At 41.9% G+C, this 25435-nt stretch overlaps 1 protein-coding gene across 3 annotated transcripts in view; it reads right to left on the bottom strand.

Annotated features, from left to right (window-relative positions):
- The window catches only part of EPRS (glutamyl-prolyl-tRNA synthetase), a 60237-nt gene extending 35382 nt beyond the window's left edge, over positions 1-24855 (bottom strand). For all 3 annotated transcript variants that reach the window (XM_026657687.2, XM_026657688.2, XM_026657689.2), the window contains exons 1-12: positions 24747-24855; positions 20807-20891; positions 14359-14458; positions 10324-10480; positions 9375-9514; positions 8609-8703; positions 7285-7411; positions 4945-5137; positions 4354-4525; positions 2806-3039; positions 650-734; positions 158-217 (exon numbers count right to left, since the gene is read on the bottom strand). In XM_026657687.2, coding sequence (XP_026513472.1) covers positions 158-217; positions 650-734; positions 2806-3039; positions 4354-4525; positions 4945-5137; positions 7285-7411; positions 8609-8703; positions 9375-9514; positions 10324-10480; positions 14359-14458; positions 20807-20891; positions 24747-24789 — 1491 coding nt within the window. In that variant the 5' untranslated portion in view covers positions 24790-24855. The remainder of the gene's footprint in view (positions 1-157; positions 218-649; positions 735-2805; positions 3040-4353; positions 4526-4944; positions 5138-7284; positions 7412-8608; positions 8704-9374; positions 9515-10323; positions 10481-14358; positions 14459-20806; positions 20892-24746) is intronic.
- Positions 24856-25435: the final 580 nt, after the last annotated feature.

Raw genomic sequence — 25435 nt, 5'->3', positions numbered from 1 at the left:
AGACATTCCATTTTCCTGAAAATGTGCCAGATGATGCAATATGTTTTAAAAATTGCTACTCTTTATGATGGGCACTCCAGCGAACAGTGGATTCACTACATAACCCAGGGAAGAGGATACCAAGAAGAAACGGCATCAAACTAATACAAGCATGTACCTTTTTGTTAAATGACCAAATTTTATCCCATTCCATGTTGACAACAGATCGGGAGGAGCCCTGGAAGGCAAGATTAACAAACAAATAATCTTGAATATTATTCTTAATGTCTGTAGAATCACAATACAAATGCTAAGCATGTTTACCAAAAGTAACAATGTGTATTTTTCAGCTTAATCTTCATCTTACAAAATAAACATTAAGGGCCCATTGCTGCCACAATCTCGATCCAAACTTCCATTGATATCAATGGGAGTTCAACACACTACAAGCTCAAAATCTTGCAGACCCATACAATTTTACACAAGGGGCTGCTCAAATGCATATATGGAAGCAGGACTGGGACCTAAGCCATGACAGGAATGAGTCTTCAAAAGGAGAAAATCTTGGCAGAGTGGCAATAAATATGGTGAGCTTTCAGTTGACGCATTTGTTTCCAAGTTTACAATCAGACTCCAAGAATAAGAGGAAGAAGGGAAAGACAACACTCACCTGTGCAGCAATAAACTGTTTTAGTCCTTCAACAGTCATGCCTCTTCTCAGCACACCACGCACAGTGGGAAATCTTGGATCATCCCTGGCAGAAAGAGGAAAAAAGTTGAGAGGTTCATTCAGTATCTACTATTATGCATTTAATTCTGTTAACAGGCGATAAAGTACTGATTTTTTAATATCTGTGTAAATCACAGTTTCAAGAAAACAAACTTTTGTATTTTGCTTGTGTGAATTTAGTGCTGGGTGAAAGAGGCTAGCCTGACAGCCCAGGAGACTAAACTTCTCTATCTATGGACAGTTCCAATACAGACTTTCCCTTGCTGCGTACCAGCATTCCTGAACACTAACTTGGGATGGGAAACCACCTCTTAGTGACAGCAGCTCTTTTCCACATCCATTCAATCTTTGGTGTGTCTGTCAAGAATTGAAGAGGTACCAGTTACGTGTCCCCATTGCAAGTCAATACTATGTATTGGGGAGTAAGATGTGCTATCCTGCCCCCTCCTTCCCTTTGGCTCTAAAACCATTCTTTGCCCCTCCTATGCCAAAGTTTGGAACTTCCAGCTTTCTTCCTGTATCTTATTTAAATTTCAAATTGGGGGTGGGGAAAAGCTGGTAGTACTCTAAACTCCCCCCATAAAATAAATTCTGCCCATGCGAGTCACCAAATAAGACACTGCTCACAGTATATTGTGTAGATGTTCAAAATACTCAAGATGAATGGGGCAATTCAGAACTCAGATACTGCTCAGGCTCTCTGCAGACTCAAACATCTCTGCATCAGTTAACACCAAAAACAAACTGTTTCTTCACAGATTCTGGAGAACAAGATACCAGCTTCGGAAAGGTGCTAGTACATTGTCATGCATCAGCTCAATCTGAGCCCTGATTTATTTAATATCCTTTTGTTGTCACCCACTTTCCTAAGTTCAAATACGTAGGTCTAAACAGTGCTAGGCTTGGAAGGGCACCGGAAACAATGGAACCAACCCAACTGGTACTACAGTTTTAATAATTAATATATTATATTAATATTTTGCACCCATATATCACTTTTTATCTGTAAGTTAATACAAACAAAGAAACTGCCATACTTGAGCAGCAAACCAATGTCTATGTAGTTCAATCTCCAGTCTCCAACAGTGGCTAGCATCAGATGCTTCAGAAGACATAATCCTGCAGTGGGCAGTTATGGGATAACCTGACCCCCCACCCCCCGCAGGAAAAAAAAGTTTCCTCCCTCCATCATTAGGAGGTAAATTACCTCCTAACAGTTTATGCATTTAAACTGGAGGGTTTATTCCTTCCAAAGCTAGTTTTTTATTTTTTTAATATTTACTATTCATTTAAATATACTTGTTATCCATATAATTATTTAATCCTTTTTTCAACCCTGTTATCCTCTCAGGCTCAAAGATATCTTGTGGCAACAAGATCAGGTCTAATCGTACGCTAACAGTATTTTCTTCTATCAGTTTTGCTACCTTGCAAGTCCACTAAATGCTCACCTGTACTTCTATGGGAAAGGGGGAATAAAAGTTCCCAATCTACCTTCTTTGTACCATTCATTATGCATTTATTATATTCCGCTGTCTTATTTGTCTCTTCTCTAAAATAAACAAGTTTGGAAGACTCAGCGCTTCCCACTAAGTCAAAAGGTACTCAACATTCTCTCAGTCAGGGCATTTTAATGTCTGAGTCTCTATTAAGAAGTCTAACTTTAGGTACCCATTTTTTGAAAATTTTGACCTGTGTGCTTTACGGGGGTAAAAAAAAGTGTCCTGATTTTATAGCAGTAGAAACTGAAGCAGAGCAAGGCAATACTAGTATATTTCTTGTCCTGGAAACACAAGCATGATGGTTAACTTGTAAACCCCAACAAAAATTCCCCTCCTCCCCCCATTTGGCTTGCTTCATAGAAGACTGAAAAAAAAGAGGAAATCTGCTGTAGACATTTATGAGACACCTACACACTTGGCATTTAAGTGCCAAGAAAACTAAGAGAAGAGAACCTGCAGGCTATAGGTGAAAAAAGTTAGTATTTCTTTAACCAAAGAAAAGTGGATGCATGCATTCTATGATTTCCTTTAGGAATAGCATACATGTGTGATTGCATTTCTGCTATAGCAGCAATTGTATGTATACCAACGTACCATCCATCTACCAGCCCTTCATTGACAAACCAGGTGAGCTTTCTTTTAGATAGCACAGTGTTGTTGAGGTTTAGACGACTGTACTCCCAGATGTATGGCTTCCTTATGCCCAAGGCTTCAATGATCCAGTAGAACTGCTCGTCTCTGTCATGGTATTCTGTTGTTCTTAATGCATGTGTGACACCTTCAATACTGTCAACAATGGGGCAGGCAAAGTCATATGTAGGATAAACACTAAAAAGAAAGAAGAGCTTAAATTAATAAGCCAGGAAAAGAATATACATAGTTTAACTGCATCTGAAAACCATATCCATAAAACTAAATACTACTCCGTATTTTATAATCACTCAAAAATCCTTAAAATGGTCACCAGAACTCCGTCAAGAATTAGTTAAAACAGCACATCTGATACTGAGCTCTTCTATAAAAAAAGACCCAACAAATTAAAATATATTAAATGACATTTTATAAGCAAAGGCAAAGCTATCAAATAATTCAATCCCTCAATATTAAAAAAAAAAAAAAAAAAATCAAGAAAAAATTTTCAACACCTACATTTCCCCCTACACCTTATACCAATATGTATCATAAAAAAAGATATCCATGTTCAGGCCATAGTTTAAACTTCAACAATCAGAGATTACGGAGGGATAACTCAGTGGTTTGAGCATTGGCCTGCTAAACCCAGGGTTGTGAGTTCAATCCTTGAGGGGGCCACTTAGGGGTCTGGGGCAAAATCAGTACTTGGTCCTGCTAGTGAAGGCAGGGGGCTGGACTCGATGACCTTTCAAGGTCCCTTCCAGTTCTAGGAGATGGGATATCTCCATTAATTTAAAATTTAACAGAGGCAGTGATTTGTCAATTACAAGTGTGTACATCATGCCTCTGTTTTAAATGCATTTCTACCAAGAGCTAAAGCCACCATTTTAGTTCAACATCCATATCAAGTCAACATTTCCCATCTGTTGAAGCTATAGCAGTGGAAAGAGCGGGTGGAAACAGGTGGAATAAACTATAGTGTTCTGCAAATAGTCTTAATTCAATGCACATGAAGTAACTCTTCATAGTGCATGAAAAGAATAGTTGCTATGAACGCGCAGTTGCCACTCAGCTAAATAGGTCAAGGACACCACTTCACACTAAAGATTAACCTTCAAAGTTCTTTAAATTGAGAGATTAAGTAAAAACAAAATCCAATTGTTTGGCTGCTTGTAATACAGGCAGTCAAAATGGTTTGCCAAGATTTCTTAAGAAAAATGGTACTCATCACATGTTGAGAGAATTTATTTATTTTTTTATGGCCCAGCTTACAAAGACATGAGAATAGGGACCTGTTATAGAATTTTCATCAGTGGATACTATTATGAAATGCTGGCAAGAGCTCACGTTTTAAAAATCTTCTGAAGAAGTTTTGTCGTTTCTACAAGGAGATTAGCCACACATTCTGGTTGAGAAAATGCAAGCAACTCCCAGGTAGTTAAAAAAGAAACCTGCTGAAGAGTAGAAAAGAAGCATATCAAGGTCAATATTAATAGAAAGTGAACGTACTTGTAGTTACTTGCAGTGCGTGGGTGTGGTTGGTTTTTGCAACGATAAAGGGTTGGGTCTCTCATACACCCATTGTTACTATTCATGTCTATTTTTGCTCGTAGACAACACATTTGTCCACATTCTGTTCCCTTTTTCATTTCTTCCCACATTTGTAGATTCTTCTCAACAGCTACCAAACAAAAAAGTTTAATACTTTAAGTTACCTAAGGTATTTCTGACCAGTCTCCAGCACCATATTTTGTTACTGACATTGTCAAACATCAGAGTTATTGCTGCATGTGTTTAGATCCAATATCAAACGGTCCAGCATTCCTCACACACGGGTAGGTGAGAGTGAGATTGTACAGCACACACGCATTGTGAACATACACAGATGTAATAAACTGCTGTGTAACAACAAGCGTCTAGATTCTTTTAATCTTGAAGGGCACAGCGCTGAGGACCTCAGTGTTCCTACTGGCTTGTTAAGTATTCACAGTATACAATTAAAACTAAAGATAGGTGGGATGATTAACAATAGAATGAAACAAGATTATATTCCATTGACAAAGATAACAGGGTCAGGAGAAGAGCCATAAAGCATCTTACAGTTATTTCTGTGTTTAGATTCTATTCTCTGCTCACGCTCCATTTTCATTTGTTCTGCAGGAGTATCATCCACGTACGCCTTCCCTTCCTGAATAAGCTTCTCAGCATATTTCATTATAGTTTCAAAGTGATCTGAGGTATATGTAAATTGATCTGGTTTGATGTGCAGCATCGCAACGTCTTCCAGGATAACCTGCAAAGAGCTATACTGTAATATTCATACATGCAGAGAAGCTTTCTAACTCTATGCCAAGCTCCTTCCGAGTTCTAAAGTCTCCATTTGCCAAAGGCAGCAGTAAGAACCATTAACACACAATGGCACACATGAAAATCAACTGGCTCATTAATTCATAGTACTGAAGTTATCAAAGGGATACATAGGTAGTGATTGCTATAGGGCAGGAGAATGAGATCAGCTCCTCCAGGGGAGGGTGGGACAAGAAAGTGAGAGAAAAACTGGCAACAAGTTCTTCTTGTTGTACATTTAATAGAGCAGGGGTGGAGAACCCTTTTTCTATCAGGGGCCACTGACTCACAGAAAAGAAATCAGTCGTGGGCCACACAGCCCCACGGTGGAGCGCGGAGGCTTGGGGTTTCCCCCTGCAGCAGAACAAGCCAGCGCTCGCTGCTCCAGCCCTGCAAGGGGGCGGGGGTGGAGGCGGCTTCCCCTAGGTTCCTGGGTGGGGCCAGAAATGAGGGGTTTAGGGTGCAGGAGGGGGCTCTGGACTGGGGTGGAGGGTTGGGCTGCAGGAGGGGGTGTGGGCTCTAGGGTGGTGCTGGGGATGAGGGGTTTGGGTACAGGAGGGGACTCTGCGCTGGGGCCAAAGAGTTTAGAGCGTGGGAGCAGGCTCAGGGCAGGGGTGCAGGAGGAGGTTCTGGGTACAGGCTCCAGGAGGGGGTTGGGGGTTCAGGGTCTGGGAGGGAGTTAGGGTGCAGGACAGGGTCCAATCTGGGGCAGGGGGGGTCGGGGTGCGGGCTCCAGCCAGGCGGCGCTCACCTCAGGTGGCTCCCGGTTGGCAGTGCAGCAGGGCTAAGGCAGGCTCCCTGCCTACCCTGGCTCTGCACTGCTCCCAGAAAGGAGGGACTAGGAGGCTCTGCGTGGTGCACGCTGCCCGCAGGTGCTACCCCCACAGCTCCCATTTGGCTGTGATTCCCAGCCAATGGGAGCTGCGGAGCTGGCCTTGGGGGCAGTGTGCGGAGTTTCCCTGATCGCCCCTGCTCCTAGGGGCCACAGGGACATGCCGGTCGCTTCCAGCTTGTGGAGCCGACTGGACTTTTAACGGCCTGGCAACCCCAGCTCCCCCCTGCGGGGGGGGGGGGGGGGGAGGGGAGAGGGCGCCGAGGCTTGAGGCTTCCGGCCCACGGCACAGAGACTTGCCATGGGCCGGATGAAATGAAGCAGTGGGCCAGATCCGGCCTGCAGGCCAGAGGGTCCCCACCCCCGTAATAGAGTGAGAATAGTGCAAGCCTCAAAACCCTCCTATATGATGATGAATCCTGAGACTGGAAGTGGCAGGAAATCATACAGATTCCTCCCTTTCTTTCACTTCATGGATGCCACAAATAGTGAAAAGGTGGCAGCAAGAATAAATTATTAAAAAGGTTTAAACCGCTTCGGTAGTATTGGACACCTAGGAAATTTCTTAGGGTATGTCTACACCCAGCCGCTAGTTCGGCGGCTGGGAATCGAAGTTCTGGGTTCGACTTATCGCGTCTTGTCTGGATGCGATAAGTTGAACCAGGAAGTGATCGCCGTCGACTGCGGTACTCCAGCTAGACGAGAGGAGTACCGCGGCGTCGACGGGGGAGCCTGCCTGCCGCGTGTGGACCGAGGTAAATTCGAACTAAGGTACTTCGAACTTCAGCTACGTTATTCACGTAGCTGAAGTTGCGTACCTTAGTTCGAATTGGGGGGGTAAGTGTAGACCAAGCCTTAGTGCGGATTTGGGATTTTTGTTACAGAAAAGTTATGGTCACTGAAGCCAGTTGTATTTAAGATTACAAAAGCTTTTAAAGTAGTACCATGATTGCCATTTGTGATTAGGTCAAGTAACATAGTAGAGTCTATTAACCAACTGACAACAGATTTACATGGATTTAATGCAGATTATAAATACTAGGGGAGGGGCAAGAAAGAATGGGGAAATCATAGAATAATTAGGCTACTGGACCAAAAGCTCTTTGGTTTTTAAGGCAAACATGGGGTGGCTTGGAAGAGTTTTCATGCAAACTTAAATACTACTGTTCTACAGAGCCACCCCTGAAGTAGCAAGTCTGCCTATCATTCTAATTTTGAATTGATTTTTCCAATGAATGGCTTCCACTGTTCTCTTACTGTACCTTTTCAAAGTCTTCTTTTTCTTTTTCAGGATTTGTGTCATCAAACCTCATGATGAGTTTTCCTTTAAAGTTAACCTGGTAATGCTGATTTAGCAGAGCAGCTTTTGCATGACCAATATGTAAGTAACTAAAAATAAAGACATTTCAGAAAACAAAGTTAATGTGGCAGCAGATTAATTTACATTTCTTTTGTAGGATATAGTCTGTTGGGATCTAAGAGGGAAATGGAGAATAGGCTAAAACTTAAAACAAATCAACCACCAAAAGCTATTTTATATTTACTGAAATATTGAACACTTATTAAAGCAATTTAATATTATATATAGATATATAGTATATAACACCATCTGTTAGATTTTCTCTCTCAAAGCTAGGACTTCATAATGCACCTGAAGATATGACTAAAACTACTCTGCAACATTATAAACTGTTTTAGCATTAGTGTACACTGAATTTGATTTTAACTTGAATAATAAAAAACTAATCTTTTTAAAATTATTGGCATTTTAAAGATTTCACAACATTCTGAAACACTTGCACTGAGTAACTGTCAGAACACTGGGGAATTCAGATGGGTTAGTGAATTCCATCATACGGTAGCAGAGGTATCCAAGAACTTGGATAAATCCAAATCCACAAAAGTGTATGAACTGTTACTTCTACAAATTATTTCATTTTTCCAGAAGTTTACACATGGCAGTGGGGATCTCCCCCTCAGAATACCCTATAGATTCCAAAAACCAAACTATTTTCTTGTATGGTTCTCTCATCCACACCATTTGTAAAATTACATGCATATACAATATATTAGTAGTACTCAAATAGCATGATTTATATCTGATTATCAGAATGAGAAACAGTACTACAAAGTCTGAAACAAGTCATAAGATTGCTGGCTAACCAGCCTACAGAAAAAATGCCTTAAATAGCAATTTTAAACTTTATCAAATCCATCTAAGAGGAAATGGGACATTGAAAGTAATTGGAAAACAACATTTTATGGAGTTGGTGATGGTACTTTTAGTGCTCTTTTTACTGTTGTTTATGGGGTGAGGTTCTAAGTAAAGGACAGGTTTGGTAAGTGTAAACCTTTGCTAGTGAAAACATTTTAGAAAACATCTGTAAGTGACTTTGAAAATTTGGAAATCACCTCTAAGACACTGTTCACCCTTGACTAAACACATGGCCATCATCAGGGCAGGAGAGGCCCTTGAAATCAGCTGTTAAAACACACTAATCTGGTAACTATTTCCAAGATAAAACACAATCCCTCTCCTGTCTTACAGTTTTTGAAAGGAATGTGGGTTAAAACAGGTCATCTTACCCACTGGCTTCAGGAGGAAACCGAACAATGACCTTCCCCATCTCTGCACCTGGGAGTTCCACAAATTTCCCAACATCTTGTTTCTTTTCTGTTGCCTTAAAAATTAACAATGATCTCATTAAATATCTTACACAAGCTGTACGATACAAACACTTAAATCAGGTTTCTTCTCTGAAAGGAGACTGAAAAATGGCAACCTGGGGTCCCTGGCTCAGATGACTTTCATATCATGCTTGCTCAGTTTCAAAGTTAGAAGGTGAGATCTGCAAGCTTGACCTGGGATTAGAAAGTCCAGATGGGTTTTTGGTTTCTGTTCCTCACTACAAGAAAGAATTTCTGAAAGCCAAGTTTCGTGCTCAGTTATCTGTGGACTCCCACTGCCTTCAAATGGAACTTGGTTAACAATTCTGTTGATCTCATTCTACCATAGATAGCTTTGCAGTACAAACAAAAATTGTAAAAACACTTGTTACTAAAGCAAGCAGACTGAACTCTGAATACAAATATGGAGTATCTGAGTAACAGATGTCATTTTTACACAGTCGCTTTTCCAGAGCTGATCCAACCTATCAGTATCCATGCACATTTGGGGATGAAATTACTAAGGTAACTGTTTTATAAGGATTTTTTAAAGCCTTTGGTTTACAGTATAACTAATTCCCTTTAGCATAACTTCTAAAGTGAGCTATCAGAAGAAGATACAAACTTTTACTATAGTTCACCAACAGAACAGCCACCTTCACTGTATAATTAGAACAAAGCTTACCACTTTGGTCTTTGATGCAGCTGCAGCCCACTTGGTACCCACTGATTGAAAGGCACACTGTGCCTCAAGAAAGCCATACCAGCGCTTCGTATGGACTGGAGCCTTGTTTTGCTGCAACTGTTCTTGCCATGCACTACTGCCTGTTGGGAAACAAATTTTGATTTTAAAATTGTAAACTTATAACTAGAATAGCTGGACTTCTAGTAACATTCATTTTTAAAAAATGACAATGTGGATTAAAAATAGGCTGCACCATTTTCACATCTCAACCAGTTGTGAAAAAATGATACGTCTTTACCATAGATAATCTGGGTAAAAACAATGCATTTACTTTAGAAGACTCTGCAATCTTTCCTAATGTCTCCAAAGGAAAAAAATATGTGAACCTCTTTGTATTCCACCCACATCCATATTAGAGATAATTTTAGAAACTAAAGCTATTGGTGATATGGCCATGCCTCCCCCATGAATACAATAGTTAAAAAAAAAAGTTAGATGGTCAAAAAACAGCAGCATCCATTCGCCAACTGGATGTCGATGAAAGCACAAAACCGAGCAAAATTAGATTGCTCCCTCTAATAATAACGCAGTCTAATTAAACATTTTTGTACGAGATTTGAGGGATAATTTACACCCTGGTTAGAGTCAGATGCAAAATTTTAGCCTAGAGTATATTTTCATATCTGAGAAGAAAAAAAAACCCCATGAAAAACTGATATTTTAGTAGAAAAAGACCAAAGACACTCAAATTTATGGTGTGATGATTTATAATTAAATTTCTTAAAACATCAGTTATGTTATCAAGACATGTAAAACCCTCATGATTACCAGATCTTACTCCTACAAAATTCTCCTTATTAAAAATAGTTACAGAAACTGGAGACTAAAAGGAAACAGATTTTAGCACTGTATCACATTTGCAAACCTGTGAGAACTGTATAATTAATACCTTTTAGTACAGCCCAGACACACAAATCTGCCAGACTCAGGGAGTTTCCAACCAAGTAGGTCCTCAGAGACAGACAGTGATTAAGCTCAAGGAGTGCTGAACCAAACTGGGCACCGGTAGATAACTTTGTCGCGCTGAATTCCAGCCAATGGTCAATCTGATGTTAAGGAGCAAAGAAGTCATCATCATATTTAACACAAAAAACCCTTTAAAGTTATAGAAATTCTTGCTGGTCAAAAAACAACATCCAAGTCTATCATTCACGGAAAGTGGACAGCAGTATTAAATACATGGCTCTGAATATAAAATCATAGAATCACAGAAGTGTAGGACTGGAAGGGACCTCAAGAGGTCATCTAGTCCAGTCTCCTGCACTAAAGGCAGGACTGCATAATATACTCCTGGGGGAATTCTGTGCCACTGTGCATGCGCAGAATTCACATGTCCTGCAGATTTTTTTTTTCCTTTGCAGAAAATACATTTGCCAGAAAGGCTCTGCAGTTACAGCTTTCACCCAGCAGGGGTGCTGTGGCACCAGAACAGAGGCAGCAGGCTCACCGGCCGTAGCAGTCAGCAGCCAACAGGGAGAGAGCAGAGGCTGTATTCCTCACAGTGCCCTACCTGCAGGGCTAGGTGAGGAGGCATGGGATATGGGGGAGGGGGACAGAGAGGACGGCACAGAAGGCTGCTGGGGGAGGGGGTCAGACTAGGGTTCAGAAGGGCTAGTGGGGGAATAGACTGGAGCAGAGGCTGAATAGGAGTGGGGGTGCAGGGCCACATGGGGATGGGTGGCTGAGTGGGGGTGTAGGGCCACATGGGGACGGAGTAGGAGGGATGGTTGAGTGATTGGGAGAGGCTAGTGGTCAGCCAGGGTCTGCAGGGGGGAGGCTCCTCAACTCCCTAACAATCTCCTCCCCCCCCCAAAAAATACCTGTTCCATACTTCTCACACACACACACACACACACACACACACACCAACCCTCCGGGTTCACTCCCACACTCCTTCCCAGCAATTACTTCCCTCTCCATCAGCTCCTCCGTTACCCCTGACTTCTCCCCAAGCCTTTGTACTGCTTCTGAGGGGTGCGAGAAATATTTCTGTATTGTAGTTTAAATGAATTATTACTCAAAGTTCTGTATTAATATGCCTAGAAAGGAATCTATTTGTCAAAAAACATTTCCTGAATCTTTTTTGTCGTCTGTATTGTTACAGACATACTTGTTGATAGGTATTTTGAAATAAATTATCAAAATAATTGAAACTGGTGTGATTATATTCTGTTACCTTGGCAAATAAAATATGCAGAATTTAAAAATTCTGCACACAATATTTTAAATTTTTTGGAACAGAATTCCCCCAGGAATACCAACAACATTTAGACTGGTGTAACTCCATTGACTACTATGGAGTTACTTCAGATTGACACAAGTGCAATGGATAGAATCTGGCCACTGATGTCCGGCAGTCTGAGATTTTGCCTTGGTCTAAAACATGAAATGACTTTCATGCTTTTGATTATGCTTTTAGATTGCATATTACAAAAAAAGCCACGATCTTCTTCAAAGACTGCTGATATTTAAAGATTAATAAAGAGAATTCAAATTTTTCATGTGCTGTCGTGAATCTAGAGCAGGGGTGGGCACTCTACAGCCCGTGGGCTGAGCCATTTTAAGCTGGCCTGGGGGCCGCACCACGCGGCTCGGCCCCTCTCTGGCTCCTATGCACTCCAGTGGGAGCTGCAGGGGTGGTGCCTGCGGATGGGGCAGTGTGCAGAGCTGACTGGCCACGCCGCCGCGTAGCAGCCGGAGAAAGGACATGCCACTGCTTCTAAGAGCCGCCTGAGGTAAGCGCTGTTCGGAGCCTGCACCCCCTGAGCCTCTCCCCACACCCCCACCCCAGTCCTGATCCCCCTCCCGCTCGCTAAACCCCTCGATCTCAGCCCGGAGCATCCTCCTGCACCCCAAATCTCTCATCCCCAGCCCCACCCCAGAGCCCACACTCCCAGATGGAACCTGCACCCCTTCCCGCACCCCTGCCCCAGCCCTGATCCCCCTCACACTCTCCGAACCCCTTGGTTCCAGCCCAGAGCACCTTCATACACCCCAAACTCCTCATCCCCAGAGCCCACACCCCAACCCCAATTTTGTGAGCATTCATGGCCCACCATACAATTTCTATTCCCCGATGTGGCCCTCGGGCCAAAAAGTTTGTCACCCTGATCTAGAGTTATTCCTTAATGTTAAGGGACAGTATTCCTGTTCCATTTGATTCCATTCATTCTTCCTGGCTGTGTATTAGTGACATTATGCACCATCCCCTGTCTTTCACTTTTAAAAAAACAAAACACACCAGTTTTTCCACTGTATTCCCAACCTCCTCCTCCTCTCCCACCCCCACAAAAAGTTTACTCCAAGAAGGAGATAAAGATGTCCAAATTTTAAAATATATAATCAAGCAGCCATGCTCATTTACACCAGCTGAGGATCTGGCTCTAGCATACAAACTTGATACCTCAGTTGCAAAGTATCTCTTAAAATCCTTCTAAATCCATTCCATATGTACACTGCAGTAGGAATTCTTCCAACAGCCAAGTTGACGTGGCAGGCACAGATGTCACAGGACTATAAAATTCAACTCTCTCATTTACAGTTATGTTCTAAAATATTCCCACCACAAATGCAGCTGTCTTAACATTTCTCAAAGCCCAATTTTATTTTTGAAAAAACCAATAGCTGGGAATTAAATGTATTGTATCAAAGTTACTGACCTTGCAAATGTGTTTTTGAACACTTAAGTCTTGCACATGTTCACAGTTCAAGTTCTAATTTGGGTTAGGAAGTCAATTTATTTAACCACAAAAAGCTATAAACGATTAAAAATTCATAAGCAACATAACGAAGCAGCACTTTTCTCTTACAAGAAAAAGTGGACAATTGCCAGGGTTGAAGACTGATCTCCATTGCCTTTAAAGAATATTGTAGGGTAGGTGTGGGTCAAACCCCTAATAACCCTACACCAACTCAGTCAAAATGATTCTGTTACCACTATCAGTCTCATGCACCTAGTTTAAAATTCAACATATGGCTCTTCTGGGCGGAAGCCAGGAAAAATTCCTCCTCAATTCCACATCATACCAAGTCCTGATAACTGCAATAACTTAATTTTGTTCATATAAATGAACAAAGATAACTAAGAAGGATCTCTTTGGATTATGGAAACTTTAGATTCATCTCTAGGTTTAATTTTGAAGAAATTCTGGAAAATTTAGGACTCCAGGGGAGGGAATCCTGACAACTTGGCAAATGTCCACCCAGAGTCCCAGACCAGAATGCAGCCTGCCTGGGGGAGGGATAGCTCAGTGGCTCGAGCATTAACCTGCTAAACCCAGGGTTGAGAGTTCAATCCTTGGGGGGGTGTATTTAGGGATCTGGGGCAAAAAGAAAAAAAACAATGTCAGGGACAGTACTTGGTCCTGCTAGTGAAGGCAGGGGATTGGACTCAATGACCTTTCAAGGTCCCTTCCAGTTCTATGAGATAGGTATATCTCCATATACAGTGTGGAGACCGGGAATCATAAGCAATTTTTAGCCTAGAGCTCCATGAGGCAAAAAAGAAACAATGTAGTGGTTGGTTGGGGTAAGAATTTGTGAGATTTCCACAGAGGAACATATTTTATTTGTGCATAATTCACCCAGCAGTTCTGATGGAGGGCACAAGCAACAGCTGTGTTAGAAAAACAAATGGTACACAGAGGAAGTGATAGTATCAAAACTGAAGAGATGGAGAGAAAGAAACGTACACCCTGTCAGAGACCAGCATGGTTAGGAGCCATTGTGAATAATTCTCCCATGTTTAGATCCATGGATGTGTGTAGTCGGAGGCAGTTTCACAAAAACGTAGCTTCAGCAGCCCAAGTAGTTGGACCCTCATATAGAAAAATGCTGCATCATTCAAGGGTTATGTAGGTAAATCCCCAAATGAGCAAAAATGCAACCACATGAAAAAAATCAAGTATGAATGGCTGTTTCTCACCTCAGTGTGTTCCAGAAGATTAGAACCATATAGCCCTGCAGAAGTGGCAACTCTAGCCAGATAGCGAACTATGGAATTCACATCAGTGAACACAGCATGGCTATAAAAACAGAAAATTCAAGATGAAGTAACTTATTACTAGCAGTTTGAGTGTCATTACACATAAATAGTTCTAAAGAGTCTACATGAACTGCAACACATTTCTAGGTGAAGCACTGGGCATAAAGCTACCAGAACAATAAGACACCTATCAATGGGACATGTGTCATCCTCCCCTTCCAGCTGGTCACACTATAAACCATTAAGGAAACCATTAACATAGATCAAACATTTTACGGGGGGGGGGAGGGCAGAGGAGAGGGCAGTGGAGGGAGAGAAGGGGAGAAAAAATAATTTACTTCAACTCACAATGAAATACTAGGTAACATTCTTCCCAGCTGTCCCCCCACCCCCAAATCAGAGTGCAGAGGTGCCTAGTCTCAAGCACCTAAGGAGTTAAATTAAGTTTTGCTTTCCCAAGTCCCTTCCTTGGACACCTGTGCAAAGAGGACTTTAAAAAGGGCTGCTGGAGAGACAAAAGAAGAGCATCTGGAGGTTTGCAGCGGTCCCTGCCCAGGCTTGTCTGTTACTCATTTTGCTTCTGTTACATGGCTACATTTATAAAGAGTCACTCTTGCTGAACATACTTTACTGCCTATGACTGTATTTTTGTTTCTACTCAGTTTTCCCATCAGCTTACATCAAATTTAGACAAAATGTTGCCATTCCTACATTTGTTACATGCTGTCCATACTGTGAGTAGAATTGTACAAGCTAGGGTTTATTTATTTTTTATTTCTATTACCATAGCGCCTAGAGATCCTAACTGAATTACGGCACCATAGCACCAGGCACTGCATACACATGGGTTGAGAAAGTCCTTCCCACAATTACAATCTATATAGCAAAGAGGCACAGAATGATTATGTGAATTGCCCAAGATCACGCAGCAGGTTTGTGGCTGCCTTTGAACACAGTTGGCGCTAGCTCGTTTGAGATCCCAGCGTAGATGACTCCTCTCTCCTTCTACTGATGGGACTATTGTGAAACTTCAGTACAGGGAGGCCATCTGACAAGCACATTTGTTTCAATGGTTTATCCTCTCCACTTACAATCATTGGACATTGCCCATTGTCCGGTTTTTAGGGCTTCTTGCTTCAAAACTAACGCATTTTGATTTTAACTGTAAAGAACATTTTCATTAATATTCACAGAGCAGCTCTGGAAGTTATTATTCTCCCGTAAGAAGCATAACAATTATCAGTCTTTTCCTATAGTCCACAATCCTGATTTCCACAATCTTGTAAATTAGTCATTTTCATTATCAAAGCTATCATTTTTTCTAAATGTGTATTAAATGATACAGGACAAAACTTAAATGTTTTATTTTACTGGTTATCAGTGCTTTATCTACTGTGTGCACACTGCTGACTCAGAAATGTTTGGTATAGATGAAGACTTTTTAAAAATATATGTTGGATTATTGCCCAGATGCTTCCTTGGTTTGGAGCGGGGAGCCCAGAGGGCAGACGGGCTCTAGCTGGAGCCCTCCACCTCGCCCCGGGGTGACAGCCCAAGCTGTGAGCCTGGCTTTCTTATCAATTTCATGGCTCCAGCATGGAGCCACAAAATTGACAAGAATGACAGCCAACAGTCCACGTAAGTAACTCACAATGTCTACACTGACACTGCGTCACCCTAACTACATCAACCTAAGCACATTATGTCCACATGGTATGGCACTTACATCGGCGGGAGCAAGGCTGTAGTGTAGACACTGACATAATTAAGTCAACATAAGCAGCCTTATGTCAATCTGACTTTGTAGTGTAGACCAAGCCTTAGTGAGCTTGACCTTCATTCCTTGCACACTCCAAACTCCCACTCATTTCAGTGACAGCTTTGAGTGCCCAAACAATATATGATTGAACCCATAGAGACAAATACCAACGGAGGAAAAGAGGCACACTGTAAGTATCTCAGACTTTATATTTCTATATGTACTTGCAAACAGAGATCGATCTCAGAGAAGTAGCTTTATACATCCTGCTATGAGAGAGGTTTGCAGAAGACAAGCAAAGTATTGCTGATTTGATATTTTGGATTCTGCTTAAGGGTACTGCAATTTTACATCTTCCTGTCTAAACTGTAGACTGGACCCAGGCTATTTAAATAATTTATAAGAAAAATATAGGGATTAATCAATCTGACCGCTGTTATAACAGTCACCCACATATCAGAACTGAAGATTCAAATCCTGATATCTGATCTGGAGATCTTGATTTATTAGCCATGGTAACCAGTCTTTAAAACAGGTTACTCCATTGTTCAGTCTCATGAGATTTATAATATTAAAACTGACAATGAAATATCTGATTTCAAGGTTTGGTAACTCTTCCCTCCAAAACTTCTAGACGCCAGGATATGGAAGATCAATTTGTGCATGAACAAAAGCAAATTATAGCATCTACAAATGTACAACAAATCCTGTTGCTATATCATACTGGGGTCAGTTTCTTAAACAGAACTTTTCGACTGAGATTGACAAGTACATATGCTTTCTCCAACAGCAAGTCTGCCTGAAATAAAAGCAGTAAAAATGTTTTCTGCTGCTTTGCAACAGTCTGTATTAACATTCTACTTTGATTAGTAAGACTAGTGAACAGAATTCTGAACAGATATGGGGAAAGAATCCTGACATATCCTGACCATGGTTGCAACATTTTCAATTAACAACACATTTTTGTTATTGTTTTAGAAAACAATTAATACTTTTAGGACCAGACCTCTTCAATTTCCCTTCCTTTGGAGAAAAACCATGAATTTAGATTGTTCTTTCCAACAGGTTGGCAGGTAGCTCTGGAAGTGTCAGCCTATCAAAAGCATACAGAAGACCATGTCCATGCTGATGCTATTAGCAAAAGCAATGGGAAGGAATTCTATGGAAAACTACATGAACTGACACAGCAGCAAAGCCAAAAATCCTTGAGGGCAAGCGGGGGGGCAAGGATTTGTGGCAATGTTATAAACAATTACAAGTCATTTGTACAAAAAGTTGCAAAACCATTCTGTGCAGAGGGAATACAACAAATATCAGTCTCTCTCCCTCAACGAATATCACCAAACAGAAATTCACATGCTAGACTGACTACATTTTGCTACCTATGAGAAGAATCTGGGATCTTAAAACACTACGCAAAGTCATCAAGGTTTAATAAAATAAATATCTTATTTTCAAACTGAATCCAGCTAGTAACCTTACCCATCAAAACACTATTTTACATCTTAAGTTACTTGATACTGTTCAGCTTATTGGTTGAAAAATTAGTTATAACCAGATTTTAACTGCACTTCAAAACATTCCTCTTAAGAAAAAGCAAGCTTAAAATGCAACCTGTTCTTGAAGGAAGGAAGTTGCTAGTACCAATGATTTCCTGAAAATCAAAGTCTGAGATGTCCCTCAAGTTGTGCCAAGAAAAAGTAGTCCCTGCTCGTCAATGTAATGGAATCCGTTTACCAAGAGCATTAGTCCAAAAACCAGTTTAGCTGATGCTTCTCAGACTACAATTACCATTTTAAGAGAGACCCATTACAGGAAATAAATTGTAAAGATGACTCCATACGGATGAACAGAGATGAAGGTTAATGCAACCTTGACAGATGAAATGATTCCTCAAGCAAGAATAATAGGAAATAGCAACCATTAGAAGGCTTGGCAGAACGTATTTTTGCATAATTTTTACAAATATTGATGTTTATTTTTAAAAAATTTAAAATTTGTATCAATTTAAATATTTACAGTTATGCAATTTTTAGCAATTTTTCTGTTTTTGTTGATTTAAATTTTCACAATTGCAGGAAATTATGGGGGGAGAGTCAGACAATAGTTATTTAATAGAGACAGATTCTAAAAGCAAACACTTTATACTCATTAAAACACAAATTGTCAACATCGCATCTAAATATACAAAGTAAATATCCTTAAATCAAACTGAAGTTCTCAAGCAGCATTTTTCTTACTTTGCCTATCTGCACATTTTGATTATTTATGGAAATATTTTTTCATTGTGTGTGTGAACAGTGAAATCAACCTTTACTGATAAAAATCTAGTCCTTCCAAGCCTAACTATAACCTGTTTGCTTGTACAAATTTAAAATGTATTTGTGCAACACCCCATGTCTCCTGGGTGCGGGTGGAGGAAGAAATCAGAGTTTGAGTCCTGATCTGTGTCAGGAGTGCAGAGGGGGAAAAGGAAGAGCCCCTTGCTTCACACTCTAGCCAATCCTTCACCGCTGAAGCGAGGCCTCCTGCAATGCAGGGCCTTGCTGGGTGGGGACAGAGGAATATAAAGTTACTTTAATTTTTTACATAAAATCAGAAATAAAGAAGGTTACTACATGGGTGCAGAAAAAAATTCAGGCAATTTCAGGTTTATTATTCCCACATGTGATGTATTGTGTGTGTAAATACATTATCCAAAAATCAAAAAGTTAGTTAATAGCTGGTTATGGTTGCTTAAGGGGAACATCCATGCATACAAATGCTTAGGACAAAAGAAATATTTTTTTTAAAGTTGTACAAAATACTACACCTTATCCCTCCCCAATAACATTGTTATTAGGAGAGTAATTCTGAAGGACAGATACATGCAGAAAGTCAAGTGAATGTATTTATTTTGTAATTATGTACAAATGAGAAAAATAAGAAAAAAGTAAGAGGGGGAAAATATCGTATATGGTTGAAAAGATCAGCCTCTGAATAATTAAGTGTGCATCAAGGAGTTCAAAAATGCATAGCAAAGGACTGAAAAGAATTGCCACACAATTTCATCATGCATTACGGTGGAATAGTTAAAATGAGAATTACTGTGTATTGTGTAATTATTTATAATTTTAGTTTACAGTTGATTTTTAGAAGACAAATACAGCAAATTGAACAGCTTAATTAGTGGCCACCTCTAAAGCCTTAGATTTAAAATTACTTGTTCAGTGTGACACAGGAAGCCAGAGGTACAGAAAGATCGCTCTCTTCTCGGGTCCAAGGCCAGTTCTTTAAGCACAAGACCATCCTATAGAACATGCACTATGCGATCACTGTAACTGAAGGCTTTATCACTCATCGGTTTGTCTCAGTTGTTCTTAGTAGAGGTTGGTATTGATGAACAGCCCCTTTGGAAAGATCCTTTAAGGCAAAAAGCCTGATACAAACTTAACTACGGTGCCACTCTAGTGCGTCCATAATTTCATGCCTACGTGTGGCATATTTCTCCAACCATCAGGTAACCTGCATTTATGTTGCACCTTTGACCTCAGATGCACTCTGGTCTAGAGTCTCCACTGAAGCACCTCAAACTTCCAGTCTGTCAGCAGTTTGCCACAGCTGCACTAATATGATTGGATAAAAATAGGGACTGAAAATTTAATCTCAGCATAGTAAGTAATGGACTAGCGACAGTTTTAAAGTCCAATATCGTGTTAACTTTTAAAACCAGAAGCATGCTTGTCCCACAGGAGACCTGCATGTCCCAGATTTCTACAGTGACAATTGTCTATGATGTCGGTGATGTACACAGACAAGATGGTGCAGCTCGACTTAAGTCAATGGAGTTGTGTCTGCAGGACATGTAGCCCTGTGTTTCGATACTTGGCGAGTCATGAGGTATTAATTCTTAAAATCCTTAACTTTACAATTTAAAGGAAACCAGTTTGAAAAATATTTAGAACTTATTAGTATTATTTTTTCCTGTTACTCCAAGAAAACAAAAATAGCATGGTTTAGAAGGGGAAGGATGCAAAAATCAGTGTCAATAAAAAGACAACATTTTCTAATATAGCTTCTTTCTAGAAGATGTGGCATAAACAAAATATGGGATGACATGCTATAGAGTTAATCAGCACTTTTGGGGGATGACATTGTGGCTTCCCTTCTCATGCGTGATGTGGTCAACCCAAACTAATACCAATAAAATCCTTTACACACCATCACATGCACATACACACATGCTCATGCTGTATATACATTTATATAGACACTTGTTTATCACAAGATGGCTACCACTATGAGAATCCACAGCACATGGAGGAGGTGAATGCTTTAGATATTATAGTGATAGGCACCATATTAGGAGCTAGAGTACATAGACTAAATATTATTTAAAGTATGTGTACATCATAAGCAGCAGAGGTCTCTCAACCTTTCTTTAAATGTTTTCCCATTCTCTAATCTTTCCATTAGAAGATGAAAACTATTAAAAAATGTAAAATTTGCAACTGTTTGCAAAAAATATACAGTGCAATGATAATTTCAGTACTGCTCTTTTTCTCTCCCTGCAAAAGATTACTGTCATCATTACATCAATTTTAAAAAACGCTGACCCAATGCTGATAGCAGAGATGCAAAGTCACTTACTCAGATACACGGAGGATGGTCTCTTTGCCTTCTTCAACCGAAATTTTGACATCATTTTTCACGTGCTCTACAGTTAGCAAAGCTCCTAAAAAAAAGAAAAGATAAAATATGGCTGATCTTTCTCCTAAGTAAAGACTATTTCATAGGTTACAATTACAATTTTTTATTCCCCCTCTCCCCCCCAATGTGTCTTAACTGGTGCCTTCAGACTGAAAGGCACAGGGGATGAAGGGAAGGAATCAATGTTTTAGTCTATAAACAGGCAGCTTTTTCCTGGCAGTCCTTATGGTCTAGGAGGAAGGGATAAAAGCTGGTGTACAGTAATCTGCAGCAATCTCAGAACGGGATGGTTTTAATGTTATTTTGCTTCCCAAGGATACTGTGAAAATTCATCCCATCCCACACCAAGCTAGAGAAGAGACTCGCTCAAATTGTTTGAGATGAATATTGCTGTCATCTACTCCTCAGCACAGGCCTGCCACATGCTCTTCGTAAGAGGCCTAAAGCAGCATTAGCATCTAAACACATCACTTAAAAATAGTCATGACCCAAATGCCACTAAAGAGACTACACTCTGGAGAAAAAACATCTTGGACAACGGCCTTCACACAGTAAGGCTGTGCCACATCAACATTTTAAGTCTGTCAATACTGTGCACCTCAGCTACTACCATTGGGGGCATACGGAAAGAAGAGAGACAAAAGGTCAGGTTCATTTTTTTTAAAGTAGATTTAATGCTTGTGAAAAGATTAACCACCCTAAAGACTGAAATCATCTTTTTATCCATAGGAGTGCAGAAAGCATCCACACAATGTACTGTCAATGTACGTGGGCCCTGACCGTCTGGCGACGAGGCCCTTGGCCTCTCCTCTCCGACCAAGATACCCTTGTGTGAAGTCAACTGGCCTCCACAAATGCACAAGGGGCAGCCTGCGCAGATCCAATTATAGGATCAGAGCCTTACACTGTAAAGCCCATTACAGCTCTTCGTTATGCACTCCACTTTGTCTGTATTTTAAGTTACAAAGGGTTGTATTAATAAATTAGCCTCAACAGAGCACTAGGAGCAAGGAACTCCCAAACTCTGATCCCAGTTGTCAGATTCCCTCTCTGGCATTAAGCTTGACATTTAATGGCCCTCATCTCAGTTCTCCATCTGTAAAAATGGGGTAATATTACTTGCAGTATCTTTGTGAGAGAGGCAAGAATTAATTAATGTTTGCACAATGCTTTGAAGATGAAAAGAACTACATAGGTGCTGAACTGTGTAATTAACGTAAATTACATTCATAGTTAATACTTTTTTTCCCTACTTCATAAGAACTATTATTAATATGAACTAGGAAAAAGTTAGGATAAAAGTGTTTGATTTTTTTAGAAAATTATTTTTCCTTAAATAAAAATGTTATATTTGTAATGTTCACTGTGTTTCAATGTTATCCATAAGGGCTCGTCTATACTTAAAATACTGCAGCAGCGCTGTAGCACTTCAGCATACACAATACCTATGCCAATGGGAGGGGTTCTCCTGTCAGCATACATAATCCACTTCCCTAAAAGGCAGTACCTAGCGCTGTCCACACAAGGGGTTAGGTCAATTTAACTTCATCGCTCTGGGGTATGGATTTTTCACACCCTGAGTGACATAGTTACACTGATCTACACCAGGCCTAAGAATCCTTTAATCTAAAGTCCATACTCTAACTCAGTAGCAGCTGTCAAATACAAAGTAAGTCCTCAACTAATTACAATTTTGTATGGTCTTCCATAACAATAACAACACCACCACCTAACTCTTCATAGCAGTGGTTTTCAACTTTTTTATATTTGGGAACCCTTAAAAATTTTCAAATGGCAGTGCAGACCCTTTTGGAAATCTTAGACATGTCTGCGGACCCCCAGGGGTCCATGGACCACATGCTGAAAACCACTGTTTTAGACCACTTTTCATCAGCACATCTCAACGTGCTTTACAAAGTAGATCGTATCATTATCCCCATTTTGCATATGTGGAAATTGAAGTACAGAGAGGTGATGTGAGAGGTCACCCAGCAGGCCTGAGGCAGAACCAGAAATAGAACTCAGCTCTCCTGTGCAAGTACTTTATCTACTAGACCACATTGCCTCTCTTATCAGACGTTATTAGAAAATGCTTAGTAGAGTGAAAGTTTCTAAACTTTAAATTTTATTTGGCAGGATTTTGTTTAAATATACAGCCACGTATATTTTAAATCATCTCATACAAACTGCGTCCCAAAATGCTTTCTAGAGTTGAACAATGCAATTTACAAAAGCATAAAGAAAGAAAAATTAAGGCAGAGGCGAGGCAAGGCAAGAAGGTGTATCTTCAGCAGTGATTTGCAATGAGATGGAGAATCAGTGTGGCAGAAGGGTGAAAGGCTGTTTCCAGATAGCAGCATTTGCAGAGAAGGTTTTTGCACCCACAATGGTAAGACAGTGTATAGGGACAAAGAGAATCCTTGGCTAGATGAGTAACTGCAGCAGGAAAGACAGCAAAGAGAATGTGCCATGCAATGTTGAACTAGATCTTGAAGTGAACAGCCACTAGAGAGAGAATGTGGATGAGGTAAGATCTTTTACTGGACCAACTTCTGTTGGCAAGACAGACAAGCTTTCAAGCTTATACAGGACTCTTCTTCAGGTCTGGGAAAAGTTCTGTGTCACCGCCGAATATAAGATGGAACGGATTGCTGAGTACATCTACCGAACCTGAAGAGCTCTCTGTAAGCTCCGAAGCTCGTCTCTCTCACCAACAGAATTTGATCCAATAAAAGGTATTACCTCACTCACCTTGTCGCTCTAATATCCTGGGACCAACACAACTACATCACCACTGTATACAGGAAGCCATTAGACATGCAATGAATTTTGCAAACGCAGTCTCTACTTTTGCACATACAATTATCTGTATACAGAAAAAGGCATCTGTGTATGAAACAATTAGCAAATAAATCAAAAGCTGGATTGAGGCCACTTCAAAAATTTGGTCTACAACCTGTGAAGTAACTTAAGAAACCCAATTATAAATAGAACCTCTAAGTAAGTCACTAAATGCATTAACATCTCCATTAAATATTAAAAACAGCCACAGAGCCAGCAGTCGATTGGAGAGAAGCCACTGCAATAGCCAGGCTGTTGCAAGTCAGGGATGAAATACATTAGCGAAAGTGGGGGAGCATCTCCCTAGCTCATTATGGTTGTGCGCGCATTTAGTCTGTCGTTCTCCATGATCAATAAAATGCCACATTTGAACAAGACCATAATTCAATCTATAATTTGCTCCCGGTTTATTTTCTCAGGTCGCTGTTTACTACATCCAGCTTTCTATTACTACAAGGTTACCCACGGCAAGCCATGCAGATGACGTGTCGTTTCAGACAGCTGGTAGTATTTCTGTCACTTTCTCCGCAGGCAGGTGACAAGACCCACTTACGGAGCTGAGCCCCTAGTGACAGAGCACAAACCTCTTCAGCGCCGTGCCCCGAACAGGGCAGACCTGAGCCGCTGGAGGGGGGGGGGCGCCCTGCGGGCAGCTTTGGCCGAAGGATCTTGCGTGCCAAAGAGACATCAACAGCCCCCACCCCCGGCACTTCCCTTTTACCCCTCGCCCCCCAGCCCCCAGGGCAGTCCCGCCCCGCGAGTGCGGGGGGAGCCAGGCACAGGGGCCCAGCCCGGGCAGAATGAATCAGGCTGGGGGGGAGGGGCCGAGCCCCACGGGGCCCAGGAACCGCCTAGCTCCGCAAACCCCAAAGGGTCTGTCTGTCTGTCTCCGCGCCCCCGCACGGCCGCGGCGATGAATGGAGGAGCCGGCCGGCGCCCAGCGCCGCATGATGCAACATGGCAGCGACCCGGCCGGGTGCGGCCCCCGAGGGCAGCCGGCCGAGGGTCCCGGGTCAGGGCCAGGCCGGGCCGCGCTTACCGAGCGGGGGAACCTCCGAGTTCACCGTCAGGCTCAGCGCCATCGCTGCGCTGCCACCGCGACCGGCTCCCTGGGCGGCCAGACAAAAAAGGGGGGGGGGACAGGACGCGCCGAAGCTCAGCGAAGCTAAAACGGCTCCGCCCCCTTCCAGGGCCGCCTCATCCTGCAGGGGCTGCTGCCACGGGGCTGGGCACCGCCTCCCTTCGTCACTTCCGGCGACGGGCAGCCAGTCGGCCCCCACACGTCTGGTTGGTGTTACATCCATAAGGTCCCCCGCGGAAGCTGTTTGACAGGGAGGGCGGGGTTCTGCGCTCCTCCATGGCCCCTGGGGGCGGCGCTGCTCGCCCGAGTTTGTCCTCGTGTCTGTGTCTACGCGGAGCAGCGCAGGCGGAGGGTCCCCACCACTCTCCGGCAGGCGGCGCTAGGCCCAGGGTTGCCGTCGCTACGCCTGGATTTTTCAGGGCCGGAGAGCCGTTGCTATGGCAATGTACGTTCCCAGGGAGCAGGCCAGGGACTAGGCCGCAGCATACAGGGACCCTGCCCAGGGGAGGCATCTCGGCCTCTCGCCATAGCTGTGACCTGGCCTGGAGCTGACCGGGGCCGGGGAAAGGAGAAGGCTGGAGCCTTTCGGGGGGTGGGGACGCGTTTTTGAGTCTTTATCCGCAAGCGAAGCCCAGTGTCAGTGTGAT

This window comes from Terrapene carolina, unplaced genomic scaffold (assembly GCF_002925995.2).
Source record: "Terrapene carolina triunguis isolate 2854851 unplaced genomic scaffold, T_m_triunguis-2.0 Scaffold262, whole genome shotgun sequence".
NCBI classification, from domain to species: domain Eukaryota; kingdom Metazoa; phylum Chordata; order Testudines; family Emydidae; genus Terrapene; species Terrapene triunguis.
The sequence above is the reverse complement of the archived record's forward strand: the minus strand, read 5'-3'. Positions and strand labels throughout refer to the sequence as shown.